Source organism: Symphalangus syndactylus, chromosome 9, assembly GCF_028878055.3.
Source record: "Symphalangus syndactylus isolate Jambi chromosome 9, NHGRI_mSymSyn1-v2.1_pri, whole genome shotgun sequence".
Classification (NCBI taxonomy): domain Eukaryota; kingdom Metazoa; phylum Chordata; class Mammalia; order Primates; family Hylobatidae; genus Symphalangus; species Symphalangus syndactylus.
This window is the reverse complement of record NC_072431.2, coordinates 118,440,038-118,463,844: the sequence shown is the minus strand read 5'-3', so window position 1 is coordinate 118,463,844 and position 23,807 is coordinate 118,440,038. Positions and strand designations below refer to the sequence as shown.

General features: G+C 38.1%; 1 protein-coding gene and 1 pseudogene across 1 annotated transcript; both read right to left on the bottom strand.

Moving 5' to 3' along the window:
- Window positions 1-3,051: 3,051 nt before the first annotated feature.
- On the bottom strand, window positions 3,052-4,077 carry LOC129490766 (interferon omega-1-like; annotated as a pseudogene).
- A 6,739-nt stretch (window positions 4,078-10,816) lies between these two features.
- On the bottom strand, window positions 10,817-11,820 carry LOC129490331 (interferon alpha-14). Its single transcript, XM_055294093.1, has one exon. The coding sequence runs from the start codon at window positions 11,749-11,751 to the stop codon at window positions 11,182-11,184; it is 570 nt and encodes a 189-aa protein (XP_055150068.1). The 5' UTR covers window positions 11,752-11,820; the 3' UTR covers window positions 10,817-11,181.
- Window positions 11,821-23,807: the final 11,987 nt, after the last annotated feature.

The window sequence follows — 23,807 nt, the reverse complement described above, 5'->3', positions numbered from 1 at the left end:
TGGCATATCTATTTATGTATACTGTGTATACCTCTATTTCACAGATAAAAACTATAACGCTTGCTCTTTTTATTCAAATTAAAGAATGATAGAAAAGTTAAACTAAAATCTAAGTTTAAAAGCTATTGACATTTAACTTAATTTGATAAGTATATTTGTGAAATAACTTAATGTAATTTGTTCATGTAAGTTTTGTATCAAAGTACATTTGCAAAATAAAAATCTATATAAATACACATTAATAATATGAATATAATTACATACCTAATCATTCAAAACTCCTAAAAATGTGAATCAATAATTTAAAAAAAATTTTCTCTTATTGTATGAAGCTTTGAATTTTGCTTTATATGAGAAAATAATTTGTAAACTTCACTAGATGCAGTATTCATCCAGATATTGCCAACACTTTTTTCTTTTCAGCACTTGACATAAATATAGATGTGTTGAATAACTGTAGTAGAAATAAATCATATAATATAAGCTATTTGCATTTAATTCTCAAAGTCTACAAAACATCCTGAAGAATTGAGGATCAAACATAAGTAATAACCGGCCGGGTGCGGTGGCTCACGCTTGTAATCCCAGCACTTTGGGAGGCCGAGGCGGGCGGATCATGAGGTCAGGAGATCGAGACCATGGTGAAACCCCGTCTCTACTAAAAAATAGAAAAAATTAGCCGGGCGTGGTGGCGGGCGCCTGTAGTCCCAGCTACTCGGAGAGGCTGAGGCAGGAGAATGGCGTGAACCCGGGAGGGGGAGCTTGCAGTGAGCCGAGATTGCGCCACTGCACTCCAGCCTGGGCGACAGAGCGAGACTCCGTCTCAAAAAAAAAAAAAAAAAAAAAAAAAACATAAGTAATAACCATAAGATAGTCAATGGCAGCCCAAATATATGCAGGTTAAAGCCACATATTGTGATAAGACTTTAAGATCCAGCAAAAAACAGACATAAAGTCCTCCAATCACAGTCATCTATTTGCCATAGGTTTCTAACACTGATCTTGCAAATATTTTATCTTCATGAACTCAATACCAGTGCTTCTCATATCATACACAAGAAAACCCAGTGAGAAAGATGTATATTAAGCAATGAAATTTTGTTGGATAGAGTTGTTGGAGAGTCACAAACTATTGTAATATGTCAGATTTGTTTACACTACGAGAACTAATTTTTGTACTCTTATAAGAAGTATCATTCCAATAAACATATGTGACTTAGAAAATACTATCAATTACATAATTTTTGGCATTTTTCATTGAAGTTCATATTCCCTAAAGGTTTTCAGTTCCTATCCAAGTCAATTCTTATGAAATAAAAAAGACCATCTTTGTTCTAAATTCATAAATTTATAAATATTGAATATTATTATGCAAAGAATTAACTTTCAGAGTGGTCCTCAGCTCTGGCTCTACCTTTTTTTTTTTGCATAAGAAGTTTTATTTTTTTCATAAATAGGCCCTATAGATAGTGAGTCCTTAAATGGAATGAGGTCTGCTTTAGCAAATCAGCTACTTAGTAAGTGGAGTTTTTACTAGTTTCTCATTTTTTATTCTACTGGAAAGTGTTCAAGAATGAAGCTATTTTGCTTCCTCATGGCCATATTTGCTGGGAATATAATAGATAATAACAGAATTTTCCATCCAGCTTTTACTGAGAGTCAATAATGCCCACTTAGTTTACTGCTAAAACCACTGGGATTCTAGTTTTTTAAAGTGCATGTAGCTCTGGGGATTCAAGTTGCAAGAGCAGCATAATGTCATCCTTTGCCTAGCACTATATTAACTGTTTATGACTTCATCTCTAATCTGCCCTCTACTTTGTTATAATAGAAAATAACTAGCCTGGTGTCAAATACAGAGTCACATATCTAAATCCAAACTCTCCAATTCACACAGTTTATAGGAATCAGACAATTTACTCTTCCCAAAAGTAGGGAATAATAGCCTCTGTCCCCCAAATAATCCTACAGCTTTCGTTCCCTGGATCAAATCCCCAGAATGTGTATGTGAACTGTAAATACTTGTGACATCATTTTTCCATCATTTATAAATTGCAGCTTCAAATCATGTGATAATCTTTAGATGACATTGGTAGAAAATGAGACGGTTTATATAAAGGTAGAAATTATGAAACGGATCAATTTTAGAAAATAACCAAACACATTTTATTATTCATTATTTTAAATGTCTCGCTTAAATTCTTTGTATCATTGAACAATTAAAATATTCTACATTGTGAAATGTGCACAGCGGTTTCCATAATAGAGGAGCCTTCATTTCAGAAATGTATATTTTGTACATTGATTTACTAGTTTATCCAGTCAAAACATTTTTATTGAATTTTGGGCTCATCTTTTGATTAGACCCTGAAAATACAGGGCAATTTTGCCCAAGTTATTATTCTTAGTCTTTGAAACACTGGGGGAGAGAGTATTTTTTCTTTGTTCACTTGAGATTGTGTTGGGAATTTTTGCATATTCATTTTTATGTAGTATTTTACTGTGAAAATTTGTTTTTCTATACTTTGATTTCATTCATTTTCACATTCAGGTTGGTGTCAATGAAAGAATACAAATGTAATTTTTAAATGGACTATACCATGGTTCTATGTGGCATTCACAACAGCAAATATATTTATATTTCTCACTTCACTTTTCCTAGAAGGTAAAAGTGGTCTGATTTTTCATCTTAATTTGTGGGAACAAAAAGAAAACAAATGTATGTCTAAATGTGATAAATATGTAAGGGAGAAATACCTAATGTAAACGATAAGTTAATGGGTGCAGCAAACCAACACGGCACATGTATACCTATGTAACAAACTTGCACATTGAGCACATTTACCCTAGAACTTAAAGTATAGTAAAAAAAAAAAAAAAAATGACCAGAGGGGAACTTAGAAAATATCTTGAGACAGATGAAAATGAAAACACAACCTACCAAAACGTATGTGATGCAGTGAAAACAGAGTTAAAGGGGAAATTGAAAGTTATAAAAGCTTATATTAAAAAAAGAAGAAAGACCTCAAACCAATGAACTAACTCTACAAGTTAAGGAACTAGAAAAAGAAGAAATAAGCACATAGCTAGGAAGTGGAAGAAAACAAGAAAGACTAAAGCACACCCCAGGTCTTCATCCTTACTTCTCAGTCCTTGAAAGTTTGTTGATGAAGAGAAGGATTTCATGATTCCACTCTGACAACCTCCCAAGCACAGTCACTGTATTTCTTCTCTTTCAGGTAGATTCTCTAGATTCCCATGGATTCCCAGGAAGTACCTCCTCAAGGCCAGTGTAGGGCCCCAATCACCCCCACAGATTCTTCCTCTCCTCTTGCCTGCCCTAAGCAAGACTCCAGGCATTCTAGCTGCGGATGAAGTCCAGTGTGGAGCTGGTCCAGGAGGGTCGTGTTCCAGGCAGCAGAGGAGCACTCTGTGGGGAAGAGGCTGAAGATCTACTGAAACATCTCATAGAGGACAGACACAGCCTGGGCCTTCTGCAAATGGCTGCCATCCACATCTCCAGGGGGAAACTGAAGTCTCTTCTGTCCTTGAGACACAAGAAAGTGGAGATTCTCCGCATTTGGCCCAAAGGTGCCAAGGTGTTCCTGCTAAGTAGGCCATGGTTCTGAGGCAGGTCACAACTCAGAGATCCAACACGGCCACAAATGCAAAGCACCAGGGACACCGGTAGAAGAAGCAGGAGGACTACTGGGAAACGAGGGTGCTGGTGGCCTAGCTGAGCTCGTGTCTGGATGAACCTTGGATTCCAGGTTCTCTCAAGGCATTCTTATTATGCATGGCTTATAGTCGGAAACAAATAGTTTTCAGGGTTGGCCAAGATGGCCACTTACATGCTGCTCGTGTGTGCCACTCTCATGCAGAGAAATGGAAGGGGCAGGTAAATACAGCACCTTCAACTGAAACATCCTGGTACACACAATGGGACTCAAGAAAACAACTTGACCCATGGAGAACAGAGCAAAGCAAGGCAGGACGACGGCCCACCCAGGAGTGACACAGAGCCAGGGGAGCCTCTCCTGCTAGGGAAGTGGTAAGTGAGCAGCCCTGGGGTCCCATGCTTCTCCCACAGATCTTTGCAATCCTCAGGTCAGGAGATCTCCTAGTGAACCCACTCTACCAGGGCCTTCAGTCTGATCACGCAGGGCTACGTAGGGTTTCAGCAGAGCAGCTGCTCAGGCATGCATCGGTATCCTGGAGCCTTAGATACCCAGGCCTCCCCACAAAAGAAGCTATAACTCCAGCCAAGCAGGAGGCTAGACCCCTGTACATACCCGTAGGAAATGGGTTCCATCCAGGGGGCTGGGCAGTGACAAGTGGCAGGCCCACCTTCCATGGCCTGTCTTAGGGTAAGACCCACTGGCAGCCTCATACCTCCCTGACATGGAGCTCCCAGCGGCAGGGTGTGGGCTGCCATCTTTGCTGTTTCGCAGCCTTAGCTATTGGAGCCTTTGGGTTCTAGGGAGTCCAAGGCAGCTAGGGACTGGAGCAGCCACCCAGCACAGCCCAGCAGCTCTACAGAGAAGCAGTCAGATTGCTTATTCACGTGGATCCCAAATCCTGTTTCTTTTCACTGGGTGGAATCTCTCCACTGGGGTCTCCAGTCACCTCCACCACTGTTTTCTGGTGGACAACAGTTTCGAATGTCCCTGGGATGGCGCTCCAAAGGGAAGGGTAGGTTGCCATTGTTGCTGTTTAGCAGCCTTAGCCATTCTTGCAAATGCCATTCTTTTGTGCTGGGGGTCGTAGCAGACCCTCAGCACAGCGCAGCTGCTCTACCAAAAAGTGGCCAGACTGTTTTTTCACCTGAGTCCCTGATGCTGTTTCCCCTCAGTGGGCGGGATATCCCCACCGGGGTCTCCCACCACCTCCTACATGTACATTGCAGGAGGCAACAGGTTGTACCTCCCTGGAACAGAGCTCCCAGAGGGAGGGGCAGGCCCCCATCTTCACTGTTTCATAGGCTTCACTGTTGATACCTTCAGGTACTGAAAAACGTGAAGTGACTTTGGTCTGGATTGGACCCCCAGCATATTGCAGCAGCCCTATGGAAAAGTGGCCAGACTGTGTGTTATGTGGGTCCGTGATCCCCTCTCTCCTCACTGGGTGGGTTTGCCAGGCCTGGGTCTGCAGCCACCAACTGGGGCTATTGAGCCAATGGCAGCTCTGCAACTCCCTGGAACAGAGCTCCCAGTGAGAAGGGTGGGTTGCCATCTTTGCTGTCTCACAGCTCTTGCCCTTGCTGTCTCCAGTCTCTGCAGGCTCTGTAGGGAACAGCGGCTGGTCCAGATCCCCAACACAGAGCAACTACCTCACAGAAGAGTGGACAGACTGTTCTCTATACATTTCCTGGTTGTCACCTCTCTGCAGTGGGCAGAGCCACCTGACCAGAGACTCCAGCTCAGGCACTCTTCCCCCGCCTCATCACCTCAATCAGGCAGTCCAGCATTTCTCCAAGGAAGGAATGCCACAGTCAACCCACAACCCATCCACCACTACTGCTGCAGTGGGACAGCCCCAGCAGCCCTCTGGCTGGGGAAGGAACAAAGGGCCTAGTCACTACAATGGCACCACCAGCACATCATAGCCACCATACGAAGAGGAGTCCAGTCCCTCTTCCCTGGGAATCCCCATCCCTGTTCTTCAGGAGACAGGGCCCCCAGCCCATGACTGTAAAACTGTCACCCTACCCATGGCTGAGCACATCCACTGATAGTTTCCTGGAGTTTCCCTGGGGAGAGGCTCCCAGAGCCATCCTACCTCTGCCACTGCCACAGCAGCAGTTTTATCCCTGCTGCCTTGGGTCTGGGGAAGAAACAAAGAGTCTGAAGCTCTTTGTTTACAAGCTTACAGCACGCCACAGTCACCTGAACTTCCAGCATGCTGCAGTTACCATATGGTGAGGAGAACAGTCTCTCCTCCTGGTAAGATTGCAACCTCCTGTTTCCCAAAAAGTGAAGCCCCAAACTTACACTAGCAGTGCAGCCACCCCACCCCTCTGGCTAAACACTCCCATTAACATGGCTTCACATTTCTTGGAGGTGGAGACCCCAGGGGCAGAGAAAGCCTGTCTACCACTGGCTCTGCAGTGGTACTACCCCAGCTACCTTGGAACTAATGAAGGAGCAGAGACCCCAAGTGCCTTATCCATACCTCCAACAAGCTGCAGTCAACCCAAGAGAGCAGGCCAGTCTGTCTCCCATTGGTCAACCACCCACTCCTCACATCACCAGGCAGGGAACCCCTGGCTTGGGCCCACAGCACAGACACCCCCATCCCACGCTGATTGCACTGAGTGATTGCTCACCTGCATCTCTGGGGTGGAGCCCCCATGAGACAAGCAAAAGACCCTCAGTTACAACTACTACTAAGGTCCCTTCCTTTGATGCCTCCAAGTTGGGTAGAAAACATTAACCCTGAGATCACCCCAGAGCTGTTGTGGGCAGCCTGGGAGTGCCAAGATACAAGCTACAGTCAGCACTCAAGTGGGCGAGGAGCCCACACTTTCATAGCGTTGAGACGGAGCACGGCTGCAACCGTGAGGAAATGTAGGGGAGCCACATGACTGAGCAAGAGCCTGACAACTGACCACTGCACCTAAGAGTCACCTACTACATCATGCCCAGAGCTTCAACACTAAAAAATCTCACTAATATACCCTCATTAAGCCAAAGACAAGTCAGCTGCAAATAAAGACCCTGCACAAAGCTACAGCCCTGTGAACACAGCCAGAAAATAAGTCTATTTATTGATCGAACTCAAGCTACACTCCTAATGAGAGATAAGAAAGAACGAATGCAAGAACTACAGGAACTCAAATGGACAGAGCATCTTACGTCCTCCAAATAATCACGCTAGTTCTCCAACAAGGGTTCTTAAACAAAATGAGTTAGCTAAAATGACAGAAACATAATCCAGAATATGGTTAGAAAGGAATTTCATTGAGATTCAGGAAAACGGTAAAACCTAAACCATGGAAACTAAGAATCACAATCAAAGGATAGAAGAGCTGACAGACAAAATAACCAGTATGAAAAAGAACCTAACGGACCTAGTAGATGTACACACTACAAGAATTTCACAATGCAATCACAAGTATTAACAGCAGAATAGACCAAGCTGAGGAAAGAATCTCAGGACTTGAAGACTGGCTCTCTGAAATAAGACAGTCAGACCAAAATAAAGAAAAAAGAATGAAGAGCAATGAACAAAACCTCCACGAAATAGAAGACTTTGTAAAGAAGCCAAATCTAGGAATCACTTCCATCCTTCAAAGAGACAGGGAGAAAACAAACAACTTGGAAAACACATTTCAGGATATTGTCTATGAAGACCTCCACAATCTTCATAGAGAGACCACAGGTGAAATTCCCGTGAAGTTCTACACCCAGATTGGCCGGCTGTTCTAATTCCTAGTCTAGCACAATCCATAGAGGAAGGGATAAGTTAGGAAGCCCCGAGAAGGCTGGGCAGTTGGAGGAAAGGGACACATTCTGACCCTTTCTCTTTCCCCATAGCTGTCCATTGCCCCAAGAGCACATGTCATGCCTGAAGCTGGGAGTATTTTCTCTAAGATACAAAAGTTAAGGAAATGGGCTAATTCCAGTACCGTGCTAGTTCTTTCTTGGGAAGAGCCTCTTTTTAGCTATGAAGATAAATCTCCTGCCAGGAGGCCTACTTCTGCATTAACAGCCTGCTCTCCACAGGCTTGGCTGCTGTGTTGGTGCACTTTGACCACGTGGGGGCTCTCTTTCCCTGTAAATGTTGTAATAGTCTCAAAGTAAGAGAACCTGCCTTTTATTTCCTTTTTTGCTAAGCTACTGTTATGTCATTGTAACAACGACATTCTGTGTTTTACAGAAATATTCATCATAAGAAAGGAAAAAGAGTACTTTATAAAAGAGCTTCTGAAAAGCCTAGAACTTTCACTGAACTTCTGCTTTAATTTGTGATTTTGTACTCTTAAGGGGAAAGTGATGGGTAAAACCCACAAGAGAACTGAAAACAGCTGTATGAAGAGGCAGTGCAGGCTAATGATAAGTGAAGAAGAGAGCACAGTGCGCGTTACTAGAGGAGGAGGAAGGAAACTAATGTGATATGGGAGTGAAAAACAGGATACAGAAAAGCAGGGAGGAAAGGGGAAAGTGTGTTAGCTCTCAGAACCGGCAAAGATGTATATTTTACTTAAGTTTAGGAGAGTAACTTCAGATGGAAGTGTACTCTGGGATTCTGAGAGCAGGAAACAAATGTGCCAGGTGCTAGAAGCAGTTAACCATCAACACGTGTATTCTGCACTTCAATCTAGATGCTGCTCCTCTGTCAGGTATTTATACAAACCACCATTTCCTGAATTTGAAATGAGGTGAGAATTTTTCAGCCTCTTTAGAATTCATGATAGAATTCTGTTTTTTCAGGCTGCCTGAAAAATATATATGCAACCAGAATGGAATTTCAATACAAGTTATTGTTATTTATACTTGATGTGTAAATTTTGTACTGGGATTTCCTTAATAATTATTAATCTCCTTTTTTCCTCAATTATACACAATCATCTCCTGCTCTCTGAATTTCCTTGGTTCATGTTGTATTTTCAGCTGATTTTGACCAACTTTCTCTGTCTTTCTTTCTCTTTCTTTCTTTCCTTCTTTTTGATTTTGCTTTAAGTTCCAGAATACATGTGCAGACGTGCAGATTTGTTACATAGGTATACGTGTGCCATGGTGGTTTGATGCACCTATCAATTCATCACCTAGATTTTAAGCACAATTTTTTAAAATCCGGTCTATCATTGATGGGCATTTGGGTTGGTTTTGTGTCTTTGCTATTGTAAATAGTGCTGCAATAAACATACATGTGCATGTACTTTCATAATAGAATGACTTACATTCCTTTGCGTATATACTCAGGAATGGGATTGCTGGGTCAAATGGTATTTCTGGTTCTAGATCCTTGATGAATCGCCACACTGTCTTCCACGATGGTTGAACTAATTTACATTCCCACCAACAGTGTAAAAGCTTTCCTATTTTTCCACTGCTTCACCAGCATCTGTTTTTTCCTGACTTTTTAATAATCGCCATTCTGAGGGGTATGAGATGGTATCTCATTGGGGTTTTGATTTGCATTTCTCTAATGATCAGTAATGTTGAGCTTTTTTCATGTTTATTGGCCACATAAATGTCTGCTTTTGAGAAATGTCTGTTCGTGTTTTGCCCACTTTTTGATGGTTCTTTTTTTTTTGTAAATTTGTTTAAGTTCTTTGTACATTCTGGATATTAGACTTCTGTCACTTGGGTAGACTGCAAAAATTTTCTCCCGTTCTGTAGGTTGCCTCTTCACTCTGATGATTGATAGTTTCTTTTGCTGTACAGAAGCTCTTTAATTAGAAGCCATTTGTCAATTTTAGCTTTAGATGCAGTTGCTTTTGACAATTTCATCATAAAATCTTTGCCCATGCCTATGTCCTGAATACTATTGCCTATGTTTTCTTCTAGGTTTTTTATGGTTTTGGGTTTTACATTTAAGTCTTATATCCATCTTGAGGTAATTTTTGTATAAGATGTAAGGAAGGGCTCCAGTTTCAGTTTTCTGCATATGGCTATCCAGTTTTCCCAGCACCATTTATTAAATAGGGAATCCTTTCCCCATTCCTAAAGTATTGAGAAAGAGATTCTCTTTTCCAGCTTCCAATTTTATTTTATGAAAGAAATGTGTCAGTTTTTACTGACATTTAACAGAGTATTAATCAAAATAATGATCAATTACTATTGTAAATAATTTTATATTTTATGCTTTAAATATATAAAATATTAAATGTATTAATATGATTTATCAATGCATCACATTTGTGAAATTTATTCAGTGACATACATTTTGAAAAAGGAAACACTATGCAGATAAAAGACAATCTACATTTTTGGGGGGTCCAGCTTATTACTTCCCTCCATTGCAAAGGCAGATCTTTCACAATTTTCTGTGTGTGTGTTATCTTGATTTTTCTTTTCTCATTGATTCTTCTACCTACCCCAATATGGCTTCTGCTGATTAATTCTATCAATCCAGCTCTCAGTAAGCTCTGCATTGCCATCTATTTTCTTGTTGCAGTGCTCAGTTTTAATTCACATTTTCCATAAGTCTACTGATTTTCTAAGCACATTTATTTTCTAAATACACTTTCATCATCTTTCCCTCTTCTCCTTCTAATGTTAAGGTATTCCACCTCTGTTTCCTTTGTGTCTCTTCTGTTCCCACACTTTAATGGTGGAAGGTCCTCAGAATCCAGTTGAAGTCTTTTTTTCCCTCTCCACTTGCTTCCCACATGAAAGCCTTCATTTTTGGCCTTTCCATTGCCGGTTCTGAACTTCCAGATATCATATTCCTTGGAAACTGCCAACTCATATATCTGACTTGCAATATACATTTCCAATTACATGTTTGAAAGTCAGTTTACAGAGTATATCTCTGCTTTTATTTCCAGACATGTCTCAATCTACCTTGTGCTAAGAAGAATTCATTGCTTTTTTACTTCGTTACCATACAGCAGTTTGCATAACTGATATTAATTCAGCATTATTATTGTTTTTAGATTTCTTTCCTGACAAAAATCAAAGATACAAGAGAACAGGAGCTGTATTTTTTATATTCATGTCTACATCCTGAAGGCAACATATAACCAGGTACAGAAAATGTATTTTTCTATAATTTGAATAAAATTATGATAGGTAACTTAACTAAATTATCTATTTTGAATTCAGGCTTGACATTTTATCTTAAAAAATAAACAAACAAGAAATTTTGTATAGTAAAAATTTAATGAAAAAGGAAATTAATATATTGGCTAAATATGAAGAACATATATTGTTACATTAACCACAATGTAAAGGTACATATGATATTACATAAAAAATAATTTAAATCATAAAAATAGTTAAATAAATAAATATTTAAAAAAATAGATGAAAAGAGACATCAGCATGGTCATCTGTAAAGGACTAGTGCCTGCACAGTTAAACACGATGCTTCTTTACACTCCTGAAAACATTTGAAAATTTTGATTCAACTTGTGGTGGTTACAGGAGAAGTGAGTCTTTGAAATGGAAGAACTCAGGAAAGTGTGAGATGATGTATTAGTCAATGAGGATCATTTCCATGTTGAACCAGTTTTCAATCCTTCCTCCTTAATCTTTTTTGCAATTTTGTTGAAAAAGAGAGGGATCTCATGATTTCTGCTCTGACAACCTCCCAGGCACAAGGGCTGTATTTCTTTTCTGTGAGATAAAGAGTGATTCTTTGGAAGTATTTCCTCACAGCCAGGATGGAGTCCTCATTCATCAGGGGAGTCTCTTCCACCCCAACCTCCTGTATCACACAGGCTTCCAGGTCATTTAATTGCTGGTAAAGTTCAGTGGAAAATTTTTCTAGGAGGCTCTGTTCCCAAGCAGCAGATGAGTCCTTTGTGCTGAAGAGATTGAAGGTCTGCTGGATCATCTCGTGGAAGACAGAGATGGCTTGAGCCTTCTGGAACTTGTTGCCATCAAATTCCTCCTGGGGAAATTCAAAGTCATGTCTGTCCTTCAGGCAGGAGAATGGAGAGATTCTCCTCATTTGTGCCATGAGCATCAAAGTCCTCCTGTTATTCAGGCTGTGGGTTTGAGATAGATTACAGCCCAGAGTGCAGCTTGTCTTACAGCTGAGCACCACCAGGGCCATCATTAAAGCAAAGGGCAATGCCATTGGGAATCCTGAAGATGCTGCTGGGCTGGTTGATGAGGGTAACCGTGAACCTTGGGCTGTAGGTTTTCTGAAGACCTTGCTCTGTGCATAGGTTTTAAATAAGGAACATACTAGCTTCCATTTTCTGAACATCTTCATGTTTCTTTCTACTTCTGTTTTGGCTTTCCTTTATGTCCTGTTTACATGGGTGTAGAGCAGTTTCTCAACCACTTTTATTTTCAGTATTACCTCATCTTTCCCTGCCCCATAGGCTTTTTAGAGATTTCTTTCTAATTCAAAGTCCCATTAAATTTTAACAACACCGACATACCATATATTTGTTCATGTACTGTACATGTCTATTTATAAGGAGTGTAAAGTTTAATCTTTTTATTCAACATAGTGTTAAGAATGACCAAATCGGCTGGGCCCGGTGGCTCACACTTCTAATTCCAGCACTTTGGGAGGCCAAGGCAGGTGGATCATGAGGTCAGGAGTTCAAGACCAGCCTTGCCAACATGGTGAAACCCCCGTCTCTACTAAAAATACAAAAATTAGTTGGGCTTGGTGGCAGATGCCTGTAATCCTAGCTACTCAGGAGGCTGGAGCAGGAGAATTGCTTGAACCCAGGAGGCAGTGGTTGCAGTGAGCCAAGATTGCAATAATGCACTCCAGCCTGGGCGACAGAGCGAGACTCCATCTCAAAAAAAAAAAAAAGAAAAAAAAAAGAAAGAAAGAAAAAAAAAAAGACCAAATGAAATTTTTAAGCTAAAAGTTAATAGTTAAACTTAAAACCCATGGACATTTAACTCAATTTGTTTGTGTCTTTAAAGTGATTTATTTACCTATATAAATTGTAATGTGTCCAATTACATCAGCAAATTAACAAATTATAAAAACACATAATAATACCTAATATCATAAAATACTTAAAAATCATTCAAAACTGCTAAAGACTATTAAAATTTAATTTTTTAACATTTCCTTTTAGTCTATTTAACTTAATTTTCTGTCACGTTAGAAAATGTTTAACTTCACTAGCTGCTAGATATTCATCCAGATACTGTCTAGATTTTTTCTCTTCAGTGCTTGACGTAATTATTGATGTATTGAACACCTTTAGTAGAATTAAGTAATAAAATACAAAGTATTTGCATTTAATTCTGAAAGCCCACAACACAGTCAGAAATGCTAAGGATTAAACATAAGCAACATTCACAAGATGGCTGATGACAGCCCATATGTATACAGAGGCCACCTCAGATGTTATGACTTTGACATCTAGTAAACCTTAGAAATTTCTCCCATCACAGCACCCATTTGACATAGGTTTGTAACGCTGATCTTATATACCTTGTGTGTATCTTCCATGAACTCAGTGTCAGTGCTTTTCATGTGATACACAAGAAAACCCAATGGAAAAAAAAGTACTAAGGAATAAGGTTTTGTCAGATAGAGTTGAGTTTTAGAGTGCTACCAATCACTGAAATACGTAAGATTTGTTACCACACTCAGAAATAACTTTTACACTTTTGGGAGCAATATCATACTGAATGAGTATATGTAGTTAGGAAAAAGCCATTAATTTGATTAAACAAATTTTTGGCACTAAAATTCAAATTTCCAAAGGACCTGCAGATGTTCCAATTCTAGTTGATTTTTATCAAAGTAAAGGAAACCCTTTTTGCCTAAATGTCCATAATGGGATGTAAATGTGATAACATAAATGTGTTGTACAATTGTTTTACATGCAGGACACCAGAAACCTTTATTTCTCATTTTCGTTTTCATTTTCATTGAAAACAAAGGTTGTCACTTTTTGCATCCTAAAGAACTGGGACAAAAGAAACCCCAAAACAAATGTATATCTAAATGTGATAAAAATATAAAAAGGAAGCAACATATTAATGAGAAAAAAACAAGGACAAAAAGCAACTTACCTACATTCAGCCTAGCCAAGATGGAGATTAAGGAATGGAGAAGGACAGAAGCAGGAAAGTAGAACGGGTGTAGATGGAAGGCAGCAAATGGGCATGGGCTAGAAGAAAAGTAATCATGCCTGATCAAGGGTGTGTTTTCTGCTTTGCCGAATCCAGCCTTCACAGAGAGTCATGGGACACACACCAACCGCAAGAGTTTATACATAAAAAAGGCAAATTTTAAAGACTACAGTATATTCTCCACATAACAGGTAAGTGTTATTTCCAAAGCTCTCCCTTAATGTATACATGAACTCAAGAGGTCAATGTTTTTCTTATCATGTCTCTTAGAAGAAACAAGGGAATTGATAATTTCAAAGGACACTTCTCCCAACTTAATAACGTATGTGTTATCAATGTTTTGGATTTTAGCCATTCTAATATGTATGTAGTGGCATCTCATTATTGTTTTAAAGTGCAATTCCCTAATAATGTATGATGCTGAGCATATTTTCATATGTTATTTGCCATCTTTATATCTAATTTGATTATGAGTATATTCAGAGGTTTTGCCTAATTTCTAATTGGGTTGTTTGTTTTCTTATTGCTGAGTTTTAAGTATTCTTTGAATATATATGTATGTTTTTTAATTTTTATTTTTTGTGGGTATATAGTAGATGTATATTAAGGGGTACATGAGATATTTTGGTACAGGCATACAATGAGTAATAATTTCTTCAGGGTAAATGGAGTACCCATCACCTGAAGCTTTTATCTTTTCTTTGTGTTACAAATAATCCAATTACACTCTTTTAGTTATTTTTAAATGTGCAATAAATTATTGTTGACTATAGTCACAATGTTATGTTATCAAACTAGATCTTATTCATTCTATATAATGGTATTTTTGTATCCCTTAGCCTTTCCCTCTTTCCTCCTCCGCTACCCTTCTCAGAATCTGGTAACTATCCTTCTACTCACTGTCTCCATGAGTTCAACTGTTTTAATTTTTAGCTCCTACAAGTAAGTGAGAACATGAGAAGTTTGTCTTTCTATGCCTGGCTTATTTCACTTAACACAATGACTTCCAGTTCCACCCATGTTATTGCAAATGACAGGATCTCATTTTTTTAATGTGTCAACTGTACTCCATTGTACATGTGTATGTATTATTTGTATATTTTGGATGACAGCCATTTATCAGATGTCTTTGCAAATATATTCTCCCAGTATGTGGGTTTTCAAATTCTCATGACAGTGTCTTTTGCAAAGCAGAAGTTTTGATTGTAATAAAATCCAATGTATCATTTTTTGAATGAATCATGCTTTTGGTATTTTATCCAAAGTTATCACCCAACACTAGGTCATCTAGATTTTCATGTTTTCAAAAGGACACATTTTTGAAAAACATGTCTTCTTTTCTTACTAGGTATGACTCTTTCAGTTGGTGCCAATATTGGTAATGCAAATCCTAGTTATATTCAGGTATAATGGGTGTGAGAATTTAAATTACAAAACCAATATTATCTTCATCCTTTTCACAGTACCATCTCACCTCAAAATCCTGAGGTTTCACATCTCTAGTGACACCCTCTGTTCTGAAGTGACAAAGTGTAGCTTGATTAATATGCGTATAGCCATGTGTCCTGACCTCCAACTCTCCCTGACTCAACCCCCTTTGGTAGGGCATGGGTTACTTCTGTCAGTAAGATATTCCTTTATTGGGTAGTTTCAAGTGTCCCCAAAATGATCCCCCAGCATTCTTCTCATTGCCTAAACACTACCCCATATCTACCAAGTGTGAATAGAACTGAGAAAGTAGCTAACTGAGAAAGTAGCGAGATGTAACCTTCTCTCCTCCTGACCCAGGTGTCAAACAGTCTGACAGCCTACACGTGATTCCAGCAAACAAACATTTTCTGTATTCCCATGCTCCCATTACTAGATATGCAATAAAGAATCTCAATTTATACCCCTACCCATGGCATTTATCATTAAATCTTGACCCACATATCCAACTGTCAATGTGATTTCTGTACTTTCATATTTTCCAGGCACCTTAGAAAGGAAATTTATTATTTTTTTCCAGCATGATTCATACCTAAAATTTTTGCTATATAAACATCATTCTCCTTTACTTCTTTTTGTAGTATTTCATGTAAGTGAAATTAAGTAAATATTAGTACAGCTTTTATATTTCTTTCTCTGTAATAATTCAAGTTTCCACAAAGAAGGAAGTGTATTACCTTTATTCACCTGTGTTTCCTGACAGCAATTCCATAATATATCACTTTGCTGACAAATTTTTACATATGATATGAAGGGAATGAAATAAAAAGTAAATGAATATTGTCATTCATTCTTCATTTGGGTTTAGAAAACCAGAATTTGGAATTTATTTTTAGAACAAAAAATCCAAAAAGTTTTCTTTACTAAGAATGTATTAAATAATACATTTTTAATCAAATAAAAAGCTGAACATGTAATACACACTTTAATGCAATATAAAAGTGAATATCTATTATAGGAAATACACAAATATTAGAAATATGACAAGTTGCAAGAGTAAATAAATATAAATAATATAGCAAAAGTTTGTTCTGTCTATGTAGGTGGAGGAAGTATTCAATTGCCATAATTTTAACTTTAGTAAGCAAATAATTTTTATTTTGAAAATTATAGATTTTATTGGTCAACTCTTACTTTCATTCTTCAATACTTAAAACTATTGAACGCTTGCTCGATTTGACCTTTCTGAGCTGACCACAGGGGCGTTAATAATGATGATAATGTTGTCTCTTTTTGGCAACTAATATGACAGAAACTGGGACTTTCAGTTGTTCATCCAGTTAGTGGTTTTCTTGGAGTTCTTTACCTGGATCTCCGCCTTACTCTGACAGTGCAGGGCAAGTTAGGCTCCAGACTATTCTGTCAGGAAGAAATAGGCTTCTTTCCTTTATTGGTTTGTGGTTTTTCATTTTAAATTTGCTTCTTTGCACATAGTGATTTTCTGGACAAGGTTTGTCTTGCTGTTTCTGCATTACATTCTAATTCATGTCATAGTGACAAAAATTAAGAGAAGTAAAAGTCAGGCAAAGGGGCCACATTGTTTTTTTTTCTATAATTTCCATGATTTCATATTTTGTTTTTTCTCATTTCCACTTTCCTAGAAAGCAAAACTTGACAGTAGTTTGTGTTTTACAAAAAAGTACAATGTCATGAAAGTGGAAGAAGTGACTTTCTAATGACACAATCACCAAGTGTAAGTTAGCAAAATATAACGCAGCAAAATTGGAGACTGGGGTTCTGGTAGAGCGCAGGAATGAAAGCCCATACTGAGGTCCACAAAGGCAGGGAAATGGCTGCTTCTCCAAGAGGCTCAGAGAAGAGCAACTTCTGAAGCCATGAACTGCTCTCAGCTTTGCAAGACCAGCCACCTGACTTTTCTGTGAATTAATACACATTTAAAAACATTTCTTGCATTGTATTATAGTACACATTTAAAATTTTTATTGATACATAATAGTTGTACATATATATGGGGTACATGTGCTGTTACGATAATGCATAGGATGTACAATGATTAAGTCAGGGTGTTTAGGATATCCATCACCTTGAGAATTTATCATTTTTTGTGTGTTGGGAACATTTCAAATCCTCTCTTCTAGCTATTTAGAAATGTATAATACATTGTTGTTAACTTTAAATACTGTACCATTGAATGCTAGAACTTGTTCTTTTCCTCTATGTGTCCACATATAATCAGCTCTGAGGAGAAAAGGGAAGAGTGACACCAACTACCTCCTAAGAGATGGGCAACAAGACCCCAGTTGCTGCAACACCAATCCTCTTTGGCAGGATAATGGATATTAGTCTTGCCTGAGCACTCTACCTAGTTAATAAATCTACTCAGGCAATGCAAAGATTGCTTGTGGAAATGCAGAATTAAAAGAGAGGGAATTAGATGCACCCAAAATATTCTGCACTTAATCTGGATTGTAATAATAATCATGATTTGAAAATATGACATTTAGTTTTATTGCATGCTTAGCGTGGATCATCCACTGTTGTAAGGTCTTTAGAAATACTAACTCAGGCCTAGGGCATGGGCACAAAGCTGCTTTGCCAGCCTGGGGATGAGCCTGAGAGAGGCAGCCCAAGGGGCTGTTTTTCAGGCGCAGGGCCCAGGTGCAGGGCATTCATCCTGGTGTGGAGGAAGTCAAATTGCCTCTGTTTGCAGACTGCATGATCTTATATATAGCAAAACCTGAAGATTGTACCAAAGAATCCTTAGAACTGATAAATTAAGTACGTTTGCAAGATATAAAATTAATGTACAAAAATCAGTAGTGTTTCTACACATGAAAAACTAGTTGAAAGAGAAATCAAGAAGCCATTCCATTTTCAGTAGCTACAAAAAAAAAGTAATAAAATGGCTAGGAATAAATTTACCAAGGAGGTGAAAGACCTCTACAAGGAAAACTACCAAATACAAACAAAAAAAAATAGAAGAGGATACAAACAAATAGAAATACATCCCATGCTCATGGATTGAAATAATTAATATTGTTAAAATGAGAATACTACACAAAGCAATCGACAGATTCAGTGTAATCCCTACCCAAATACCAATGACATCTTTACAGAAACAGAAAAAAAGTTCTAAAATTTGTATGGAACCATAAAAGACCCCAAATAGCCAAAACAATCCAAAAAAAAAAAAAGAAAAAAAAACCAAGCTGGAACTATCACACTATCACACACTACTGGGCCTCAAAATAGACTAAAAAGCTGTAGTAACCAAAGCAGCATGGTACTAGCATTAAGAACTGACACATGAACCAATGGAACAGAATCAAGAAAACATAAATTAATTCACGCATCTACAACAACTAATTTCTAACTAAGGTGCCAGAAACATTCATTAGGGAAAAGATGGTATTTTCAATAAATGGTGCTGGGAAAACTGGATATCCATATGCAAAAGAATGAAACTAGGCCCCTGCTTCTCACCCTATACAAAAATCAACTCAAAATAGAACAGAGACATAAATCCAATACCTGAAACTTTATTTATTTATTTATTTATTTAGAGACGGAGTCTCGCTCTGTTGCCAAGCTGGAGTGCAGTGGCACAATCTCGGCTCACTGCAAGCTCCACCTCCTGGGTTCACGCCATTCTCCTGCCTCAGCCTCCCGAGTAGCTGGGACTACAGGCGCCCGCCACCATGCCTGGCTAATTTTTGTATTTTTAGTAGAGACGGGGTTTCACCTTTTTAGCCAGGGTGGTCTTGATCTCCTGACCTTGTGATCCGCCCACCTCGGCCTGCCAAAGTGCTGGGATTACAGGCATGAGCCACCGTGCTGGGCCCAATACCTGAAAGTTTAAAAGTATTAGAAGAAAACATAAGAGAAGTCTGGGAAAAAGTTTTATGAATAAGACCACAATAGTACAGGAAACAGAAACAAAACTAAACAAATTGCAACAAAAACAAAAATAAACAAATTGGATTATATCAAACTAAATTTTTTTTTTTTTTTTTTTTTTTTTTTTTTGAGACGGAGTCTCGCTCTGTTGCCCAGGCTGGAGTGCAGTGGTGCGATCTTGGCTCACTGCAAGCTCCGCCTCCCGGGTTCATGCCATTCTCCATTTTTTTTAACAACAAAAGAAATAATAGAGTGAAAACAATCTATAAAATGAGAGAGAATATTTGAAACTACTCAACCAACAGGGAATTAGTATACAGAATATACAAGGAACTCAAACATCTCAAGAGCAAAAAAGTAATAATAATATGATTAGAAAATGGACAAATGATCTGAACAGACATTTCTCAAAAAAAGATATAGGTATGGCCAACAAATACAAGAAAAACTGCTCAACATCACTATCATCAGGGAAATGGAAATCAAAACCACACTGAGTTATCATTGCATCTTAGTTAGAATGCCCATTATTCAAAAGACAACGTTAAAAATGCTGGTGTGGATGTAGAGAAAAGAGAACTCTAAACTACCTCAGCCAATGTGGAGAACAGTATGGAGGTTTCTCAAAAAGCGAGAAATAGAACAACCATATGATCCAGCAATCCCCGTAGTGGGCATTTATCCAAAGGAAAGAGAATTATTATATCTAAGAGACATCTGTATGCCCGTATTTATTGTAACATTATTCACGATAGCCAAGATACGGAATCAGCTGAGTTCTCCAACAACAGATGACTGGATAAACAAAATGTGGTATACATACACAATGACATACTATTCAGCCATAAAAAAAATAAAATCCTGTCACTCGTGGCAACATGGATGGAACTGGAGAATATTATGCTAATATATTGTCTTGTTTAGAGGATTTAAGGATTGTTTTAGTTTAGATAGGATAAAGCTAAAGGTTTAACCAAGTTGTGGAAGGTTTGTGAAATATTAATCTTGGAAAAGAAATTCTGTGTGTAATCATATTGGCTAAAGTTAAAGGGGCATTATTCAATGTTCATTTAAATTGAGCATTGAAATGAAAGCACAACAGTTTTAATAAAGCATTAATCTGTTCTTTATCAATGTGCTATTGGTGTGTGTTCCAAAATTATGTAAAACTCCTAATCCTTTTTTTTTTTTTTTTTTGAGATAGAGTCTTACTCTGTCACCCAGGCTGGAGGGCAGTGGTGCGATCTCGGCTCACTGCAATCTCTGCCTCCTGGGTTCAAGTGATTATTCCACATCAGCCTCCCAAGTAGCTGGGACTACAGGCGTATGTCACCACACCCAGCTAATTTTTTGTTGTTATTGTACTTTTTTAGCAGAGAATGGGTTTCACCATGTTTGCCAGGCTGGTCTCAAATTTCTGACCTCGAGTGGTATGACCACCTCAGTCTCCCAAAGTGCTGGGATTACAGGTATGAACCATCATGCTCATCCTGAAACTCCTAATTTTTATATACCTTAGTACACATTATCAGTAATTTTTTCCCTTCTTGTTATAAAGAATAAAAGTAACTTTATTTTGCCAAATGTTGATGTCTATGTTGAGATTAATTCATTAAACCGTTGAACATTTCTTATGCTTCAAGTTGCTGAGCTGGTCACAGGGGATTCAATGAAGATTGAAGGTGTTTGTTAGTCACACATTGTTAACACTTACAAATTAATCCTCATTTCATCTGATGAGGGATATCTGCATTTTTCAGATGACAGGGTCTCATTATTTTTTATGGCTGAGTAGTACTGCATTGTGTGTATGAACTACATTTCCTTTACCATTCATCTGTTAATGGACACTTAGGTTGTTTCCAAATCTTAGCTGTTGTAACCAGTGCTGCAACATAGTAGTGTAGATATCTCTTGGACATGCTGATATCCTTTCTTTTGTGTGCATATACAGCCATGGGATTGCTGGATCATAAGGTAGCTCGATTTTTAGTTTTCTGAGGAATGTTCAAATTGTTCCCCATAGTGGTTGTACTAATTTAAATTCCAATCAACAGTGTATGAGATTTCCCTTTTTTCCACATCCTCATAATCACAAATTAAAAATGTATAAATATGTATTTATAACACCGATACAATGGTAGACTTAAAAGTCATTCAAAACCTTTTTTAAAACTTGAAAAATTATCTTCTGAACATGGATAAGTGAAACTACATCAAAATTAAAAACTTCAGTGTCTCAAAGATACGATCAAAAGAGTTAAAAGGACAATCTTAAAAATGGAAGAAAATATTTGCAAATAATGTATCTAATAAGGGGTAATGGCCAGAATCTATAAGGAACTTCTATAATCAACAACAAAAAGCATTTAACTTAATTTTAAAAGGGAAAAGATTTGAACAGGCATTTATTTAAAGAAGACATACAAATGTTCAACTAGTATATTTCTATGGTCTGAATGTTCCTCCTAAATTCTTATGCAGAAATCCTAACACTGAGGTGATGGTATTAGAAGGTGGGCATTTTGGCAGCAGATTAAGCCATAAGGGCAGATCCCTCATTAATGGGATTAGCGCCCTTATAAAAGGGACCCCAGAGAGCCAACTTTCCTTCCAGCATGTGAGGATACCACAAGAAGACATCATCATTTGAGCCAAGAAATGAGCCCTCAGTGGACTCAGAATCTTCAGGGGCCTGGATGTTGGACATTCCAGCTTCCAAAATGATGAGAAATATATTTCTCTTATTTGTGAATTACCAAGTTGATGGTACTTGTTATAGCAGCTCTAACAGACTAAGGCACATATGGAAAGATGCTCAACCTCACTAACTGTTAGGGAATACAAATCAAAATCACAATGAGACATCACTTCACATCCGTCAGGGTGGTTAGTACTTTAAAAAACACCCCAAATAACAAGAGTTGGCATGATGTAGAGAAATGGAAAGCCTTGTGCCCTGTTTGTGGGAATATAAAATGATGTAGCATAGCTGTAATGGAAAACAGTGTGATGTTCCTCAAAAACTTAAAAATAGAATTACTATATAATCCAAAAATTTCACTTGTGGGTATATATCCAAAACAATTTTTAAAAGCAGGGTTTGAAGAAATATTTATATGCCATGTTTATAAAAGCTTTCTTCACTGTAGCCAAAAGGTAGAAGGAACCCAAGTGCTCATCAATGGATGGATGAATAGATAAATAAAATGTAGTGTATACATATCATGGAACATTATTCAGCCTTATATGCATTCCATTAAACATATCATGGAATATTATTCAGCCTTTTACAATGGAGTATTATTTTTCATGATATTATTCAGTAAAATGTAGTATATACATATAATGAAATGTTATTCAATCTTATCCTGACACACGCTGCAACATGGGTGAACCCTGAGTACATTATGCTAAGTGAAATAAGCCAGTCACAAAATAGCAAATACTGTATGATTCCACCTATATGAAGTATCTAGAGTAGTCAAATTCATAAAAACAGATTGTAGAATAGTGGTTGCCAGAGGCTTAGGGATGGCAGGAGCTGGAAGGAGTGGAGAGATGTTATTTAAGGAGCATAGAATTTCAGTTTTGCAAGATGGAAAAGTCTAGAGATTAGTTCCATAATGGTGTGAATGAAGTTAATACTACTGAACTGTATACCAAAAATCGTTAAGATGGTAAATTTTCTGCTAACTGTACTTTATCTTAATTTTAAAAATAGGTAACAAGGGCAACATTATTCCCTGGAAAACAATGACAAAATATAACTTAGCTAAATTCAACTCAGCCAAGCAGTGATTAAAGGATGAGGTAGAGGGGAATCAAAATTGGAGAAGGGATGTAGACCAAAAGCAGCAGATGGGCATGGGCTCAAGGAAAAGTCATCATTCCTGGTCTAGGGGCTGGCTTTCAGATTTGATTATTCTAGGCTTCAGAGTTAAGAAGGACATAACCAAGTCACAAGAGTTTACATACAAAAAGGTAAATTTTTGAAAGTACAATATTCTCTGTGGATAATGGGTAAGTGTTAATTGCACTAACTTCTTTCCTGGTGGATTAATATATCCAGAAGATCAATAATTTCCTTGTTGTGGCTGTCACAGAAAGCAAGGAAATACGTGATTTCAAACAATGCTTCTCCCACATTGTTTAACTTGAGTCAAATAACGAGAATAGTGTTAATAAGAAGAATGAAATAGCTAAATTCTAGAAAATATTTATTGTCAGTCGCACATTGTTAACACTTAAAATTAATCCTCATTTCACCTCATGAGGAATACCTGCATTTTTCATATTTATTGAATGTGTACCAGTGGCCAATTCCATTTAGTCACCATAGATATCAATGTCTCTGATGGTTAATTTTAGGTGTAAACTTGATTGCATTAGGAATATCTAGCAATGTTGGTCAAGCATTATTTTGGGGTGTATCCCAGGGTGTTTCCAGAGGAGATTAGCATATGAGTCTTAATGGGCTAAGTGGAGAAGATCCACCTTCAATGTGGGTGGGCACCATGCGATCTGCTAGGAATCTAGAGAGAACAAAACTGATAGAAGAGAGATGTGTGGATCTATCTGCTGAAACCATGACGCACTCTTTCTCCCCTGTGCTTCAACAACAAGTCCAAGCTCCCCAATCTTTGGACTCCAGGGCTTAAATCAGAAGCCCTTAGGTTCTCAGGACTTTGGCCTGGGACTGAGAATTTCATTATCCACTTCCCTTATTCT